The sequence below is a fragment of the Xyrauchen texanus genome, chromosome 40, assembly GCF_025860055.1.
Source record: "Xyrauchen texanus isolate HMW12.3.18 chromosome 40, RBS_HiC_50CHRs, whole genome shotgun sequence".
NCBI lineage: Eukaryota > Metazoa > Chordata > Actinopteri > Cypriniformes > Catostomidae > Xyrauchen > Xyrauchen texanus.
Window position 1 is genome coordinate 565353 of NC_068315.1, and position 7500 is coordinate 572852.

At 45.1% G+C, this 7500-nt stretch overlaps 1 protein-coding gene across 2 annotated transcripts in view; it reads left to right on the forward strand.

Moving 5' to 3' along the window:
- rgs7b (regulator of G protein signaling 7b) overlaps positions 1 to 7500 on the forward strand; it is an 81995-nt gene that overhangs the window by 54571 nt on the left and 19924 nt on the right. For both annotated transcript variants that reach the window (XM_052112857.1, XM_052112856.1), the window contains exons 5-9: positions 827 to 933; positions 1234 to 1285; positions 6570 to 6634; positions 6741 to 6817; positions 7303 to 7384. In XM_052112857.1, coding sequence (XP_051968817.1) covers positions 827 to 933; positions 1234 to 1285; positions 6570 to 6634; positions 6741 to 6817; positions 7303 to 7384 — 383 coding nt within the window. The remainder of the gene's footprint in view (positions 1 to 826; positions 934 to 1233; positions 1286 to 6569; positions 6635 to 6740; positions 6818 to 7302; positions 7385 to 7500) is intronic.

The following is a 7500-nucleotide window of genomic DNA, read 5'->3' on the forward strand; positions in this document are numbered from 1 at the left end:
ATGATATTGCAGTGTCTGCACATCGTTTTTGCAAGTTAACACACCTCTTTAATATTATCTTTAGTTATCTCCGACTGACAAATCTGGACATCGTTAGTGCCGACATGAATAACAGATGCTCAAGCCCCGGAAATGCATTTTACAGTGGTGGCTGGGGTCTCTATTTCCACTTTCCTTACAATAGAATCACCAATAACTAGGGCTCTTTCAACATGATTCTCAGTGGGTGCTTCACTGAGTGGGGAGAATCGATTGGAAACCCTAACAGGAACGGGAGAGTGGTTTCGCTTTGTCCTACTAGTATGCTGCCAAGATGTCACCCAAACGCCCTGCTGCAGGGGCTCTACAGCCGGAACCAAAGTGTGTGTTTTGCTCACTGTACCACCCGCTTCCGAAACGGCATCTACCGGCTTCTCTTTCTCACTGACCTCCACTAGTGTTCGGATGTGTGTCTCTAACTCATTAACCTTCTCCGTCAGCCTGACTAATTCCTTACATTTATCACATGTGAATCCCTCACTGCTAACGGAAGAAGCTATAGTAAACATGTGGCATGCAATGCATGTCAGAACGAGCAATCGTAACCGGGCGGGGGCAATCGCCTTGTTTTGTTATAAGGGCTTGACATATAAACGGTCAATATCTTCCGTGTAATGTGTGTCCATCACAGAATAATGTGTTTTTTAATATCCTCTCTGTTCTTTACAGTCAGATAAAAATAGTAAAAATAAATATTAATTCAGTTTTACTTGCTGTGTTGTTGCTTGGTGACCCTGCGTGTGTGTGTGTTTGTGTTATAATGTGATATGATGTGTGTGTGTTTCAGTGGAGGCTCTTCATCTGGGAACACTGATGGCGGCTCACGGTTATTTCTTCCCCATATCAGATCACGTCCTCACTTTGAAGGATGACGGAACATTCTACCGCTTTCAGGTGATACTCTCTTGTGATTGGATGAGACTCTCTCATATGATCTCATTCACATCACTGACTACAATCATGTCTGTTACTGGTCTCTCTGTCATTTATCTCAATCCGTCTGTCATGTGAGGGACTCAATCAATTGTCTGGTTGAATGATACATGATTTAATTCATGTTCATGGAAGACAGACGTTTATGAGTGTTTGGACATGATAAGACACAACTAACATTGACCTGATGACACAGAATTACCCATCATTCACTGCTGCGGTATGAATCAACACTGAGTTCCTTTTGTGTGTTTATAACAGACTCCGTACTTCTGGCCATCAAACTGCTGGGAACCAGAAAACACTGACTATGGTAAGAACACACGCACATGCACGCCACGCACCAGGGCATGCAGACGCATACGCATGCACACACACACACATGCACACACATGCACTCACACACACGCATTCACACACACGCACTCATACACATGCACTCACTCACACACACGCACTCACACACATGCACGCATACACATGCACTCACACACATGCACTCACACACATGCACACACACACACATGCACTCACACACATGCACACACACACACATGCACTCACACACACGCATTCACACACACGCACTCACACACGCACTCATACACATGCACTCACTCACACACACGCACACACACTCACACACACGCACTCACACACACACATGCACGCATACACATGCACTCACACACATGCACTCACACACATGCACTCACTCACACACACGCACTCATACACATGCACTCACTCACACACACGCACTCACACACATGCACGCATACACATGCACTCACACACATGCACTCACACACATGCACTCACTCACACACACGCACTCACACACATGCACTCACTCACACACATGCACTCACACACATGCACTCACTCACACACACGCACTCATACACATGCACTCACTCACACACACGCACTCACACACATGCACTCATGCACACATGCACTCACACATGCACTCACTCACACATGCACTCACACACATGCACTCACTCACACACACGCACTCATACACATGCACTCACTCACACACACGCACTCACACACATGCACTCACACACATGCACTCACACACATGCACTCACACACATGCACTCACACACATGCACTCACACACATGCACTCACACACACGCATTCACACACACGCACTCACACACACGCACTCACACACATGCACTCACTCACACACACGCACTCACACACACGCACTCACACACACGCACTCACACACACGCACGCATACACATGCACTCACACACACGCACTCACACACATGCACTCACACATGCATGCATGCATACACACGCACTCACACACACGCACTCACACACATGCACTCACACATGCACTCACACACATGCACTACACACATGCACTCACACATGCATGCATGCATACACACGCACTCACACACGCACTCACACACATGCACTCACACACGCACTCACACACACGCACTCACACACACGCACTCACACACATGCACTCACACATGCATGCATGCATACACACGCACTCACACACACGCACTCACACACACGCACTCACACACACGCACTCACACACATGCACTCACACACATGCACTCACACATGCATGCATGCATACACATGCACTCACACACGCACTCACACACATGCACTCACACATGCATGCATGCATACACATGCACTCACACACATGCACTCACACACACGCACTCACACACACGCACTCACACACACGCACTCACACACACGCACTCACACACGCACTCACACACATGCACTCACACATGCATGCATGCATACACATGCACTCACACACGCACTCACACACATGCACTCACACATGCATGCATGCATACACATGCACTCACACACATGCACTCACACACATGCATACACATGCACTCACACACACGCACTCACACACATGCATACACATGCACTCACACACACGCACTCACACACTCACACACATGCACTCACACATGCATGCATGCATACACATGCACTCACACACACGCACTCACACACATGCATACACATGCACTCACACACACGCACTCACACACATGCATACACATGCGCTCACACACACGCACTCACACACTTGCACTCACACATGCATGCATGCATACACATGCACTCACACACACGCACTCACACACTCACACACATGCACTCACACATGCATGCATGCATACACATGCACTCACACACATGCACTCACACACATGCATACACATGCACTCACACACACGCACTCACACACATGCATACACATGCACTCACACACACGCACTCACACACTCACACACATGCACTCACACATGCATGCATGCATACACATGCACTCACACACACACACTCACACACATGCATACACATGCACTCACACACACACACTCACACACATGCATACACATGCACTCACACACACTCCCACACATGCACTCACACACATGCACGCATACCCATGCACTCACACACATGCACTCACACACACACACAGTCACACACATGCACGCACACATTCATACACACGCATGCGCACAAATGCACCACACACATGCACGCACACACACATACATTCATTGCTTTAGCCTTCCTTTATGAATACATGATGAATACAAGTGACCTGCTCCATTATTTTTAATCCCAGACACATTTGAGTTTGTATGCACTAAAGCAGGACCCAGATACATGTTGTGTTTGCCTGGGAAGGTGGGACCCATACTATAAATGACAATGTGATACAGACAGACCCTTACATTTGAACATGCACTCACACACACACACTCACACACATGCATACACATGCACTCACATACATGTTAAAACTGAAAAAAAGCATCATATTTTGTAACACCTACAAACAAGTACCATGGCAACCATTGCTTCTGCACTTATTGTTAATACAATAAAAAATATCAATCTAGTGTTCATTTATAAGTGAGGAAAAGAAAGATGCTGAAAGCTTCTTGAAGGTGATACGATATGTATTTCAGTTACAATTATTGCAGACACTGGTATTGTGGCACAGACTATAGTAACTTTGGTAAATGAGCATCAACAGTTCAATGAGTGTCAGCTGACCATTATTCATCATACTCTTGACTTTCATTTAGGATGAGATTTGTTTTTAAGCAACTCACTCACACCACTTTCATTGACAGTACTCGTTACATAAATGATTTTATTTTTGGGGGGATTTCTCCCCAATTTGTAACTCGTGGTGGTGTAGTGACTCAATCCGGTGGTGGAGGATTTTTTTTTTTTATTTGTTTATTTAACAGGGACATTGCACAACAAATGTGTTGCACAAACCAGAAATAGCTAGAAGCTAATTTTCATCTGTAGTCCCTGGACAGAGGCGAGGTGACAGCAGGTTAATACAGTGGACAATGAGCATTCCCAATGATGAATCCTTTCACAATACAAAATACAAATAAAACACCTGCAAAAGGATCATCTCACAAAACATGCAATTGCACTACCAGTAGTATTTACAACTATTTACAGTTCCCTTTTGAATTTTCCTTTCTTATATTTTTAGCCAAACCCCAATTAACCAGTTTTGTGCTAATGATCACAAGTCTGACCGTCTTTCAACCATTTCTTCAGGTTAAGTTTAAAGTGTTGCAAGGTGCTACTCTCTCGCATAGTTAAAGGCAACGAGTTCCACATCCCTGCAGCTTTCACAGAAAAGCAATTCTGTCCAAAAGCAGAGGACCTAAAGTTGACATAACAGTCTCCTCTGTGGGAGGCTCGCGGTGTTCTAAGTCCTACCTCTTCACACGATTTCACAAACATACTCAGGGGCTGTGGTGCCAAATCATGAAAAATGTTATATACTAAATTAACATTTGAAAACAAAACAAAATTTTCAAACGTTAATAATCTGTATTTCTTCACAATGTTACAGTAATGGTATGAAACCGTTTTTTTATCTAAAATTTTGAGTGCCTGTTTGTACAAGCTTTGAAGCGGCTGTAACGCAGAGTTTGTTGATAAAGACCAATTAGTGATGCAATATGTAAAATGTGATAATATCATCGCGATGAATGAATCTCAGTGACTCGCTTCAATCCGGGTGGTGGAGGACGAATCTCAGTTGCGTCTGAGACTGTCAATCCGCGCATCTTATTACGTGACTTGTTGAGCGCGTTACCGTGGCGACGTAGCGCATGTGACTCTACCCTCCATAGCAACTGGGCCAATTTGGTTGCTATGGAGGGTAGAGGCACATGGGGTAACCTCCTATCCAAACACTCATAAACTTGTTGAGCGCATTACCATGGCGATGTAGAGCATGTGACTCTACCCTCCCTAGCAACTGGGCCAATTTGGTTGCTATAGAGGGTAAAGTCACATGGGGTAACCTCCTATCCAAACACTCATAAACTTATTGAGCGCGTTACCGTGGAGACGTAGCACGTGTGACTCTACCCTCCATAGCAACCAAATTGGCCCGGTTGCTAGGGAGGGTAGAGTCACATGGGGTAACCTCCTATCCAAACACTCATAAACTTGTTGAACGCATTACCGTGGCGATGTATGCGATGTGACTCTACCCTCCCTAGCGACCGGGCCAATTTGGTTGCTATGGAGGGTGGGGGGACATGGGGTAACCTCCTATCCATACACTCATAAACTTGTTGAGCGCATTACCGTGGTGATGTAGCGCATGTGACTCTACCCTCCCTAGCAACCAGGCCAATTTGGTTGCTAGGGAGGGTAGAGTCACATAGGGTAACCTCCTATTCAAACACTCATAAACTTGTTACCGTGGAGACGTAACCGGGCCAATTTGGTTGCTAGGGAGGGTAGAGTCACATAGGGTAACCTCCTATTCAAACACTCATAAACTTGTTACCATGGAGACGTAACCGGGCCAATTTGGTTGCTAAGGAGACCTGACTGGAGTCACTCAGCATGCCCTGGATTCAAACTCACGACTCCTGGTGTGATAGTCAGCGGCAATACTCGTGACATATATTGTTAATGATTTTCCTGACATACTTCAAAAACTGGTGGGTGCTGCGTGAGGAGATGTCATCTAATTTTGTTTTTAAGAGTGACTCATTAGTTTGTGCTTCACCGCATCACCTCAGCACCTGACAGCGCCTCCACCTCTCTTGATATCACGGAGAAAGAGCGTGCCTATTAAAAAGACATTGTGGAGTGATGTCATCATGAGAGGAAACTAACAGTCCTCGTCTGAGTAATCGTAGAAAGCTGAGAGCAGGACAATCACGAGATTACAATCCATACAACTCAACACACTTAATGCAGCAGTAATGTGAAGTTAATGGTAAATCTTGGCTCATCAAAACGTCTTCCTGCCGTCCTCCTGTTCTACACCCTTCTCATGACTGTGCCCGCACCGTAGATCTGCACTAAATGATCATGTAGTTGTGTAGTATGGGATTATATACAGACATCACTAATTATCACACGGGTCTCTGATGGGTCAATGCCGCCATCTAGTGGTCTGAGTGTCACTGTGCAATCTGTAAGCTAATCAAATCATCTCAACAATCAATATCTTGTGTCCATTTATAATAGATGAATAAATGTCTGTTTGTCTTCGCAGCCGTTTATCTCTGCAAACGAACGATGCAGAATAAAGCTCGTCTGGAGTTGGCTGATTATGAAGCTGTAAGTGTTTCTGGATTATGATCTGGATTATATGAAATGAAGATCTCACTCTCCAAAACCTCTCAGTTCATGTGTGTGTGTGTGTGTGTGTGTGTGTGTGTTGCAGGAGAGTTTGGCGAGACTCCAGAGAGCTTTTGCACGGAAATGGGAGTTTATATTTATGCAAGCAGAAGCACAAGCGAAGTGAGTAACAGATCTCAGGTCACACTTCATTATCATGAGTCTACATTAGTGTTCCTCCTCTGTTCCTCAGTACTCAACACGCGTGTGTATCCTCGTTGCAAGTGAACGTGTATTTAAGTTGCATTTCACCACATCCTATATATAACAGTGTTAAAGTGATCTTCTGTGCTAATCTGAGCTCTTGTCCTAACCAGCCGTGACTGTGACAAGAGATAAGTGACACTAAATTTAGTCAGACGCTTGATTTGGATTGTCATCGTGTTGCTCTCTGTAGCTCCGCCCACTGTGAGATCTGATTGGTCCACAATCCTGCTTTACCTAACTGTGTTAGACATCAAGTGGGTCACACACATTTGACGTTGCACAGACACACTTCTGAAAACAAACGCTAATTCATTATTCATGAAAAATAAATGATACACACCTTTATTAGCATATTTAAAGAGACAGAACTCTAAATCTCACAGCAGCTTCTCTCTCATCAGAGTGGACAAAAAACGGGACAAAATTGAGCGCAAGATCTTGGACAGTCAGGAGCGAGCGTTCTGGGACGTACACAGACCGGTGGTGAGTCCATCACACTGAACCCACTTCAGCAAACATTGTAAAGGAAAGCTGTGTGTGAGTGTGTGTGTGTGTGTGTGTGTGTGTGTGTGTGTGTGTGTATGTGAGTGTGTGTCTGT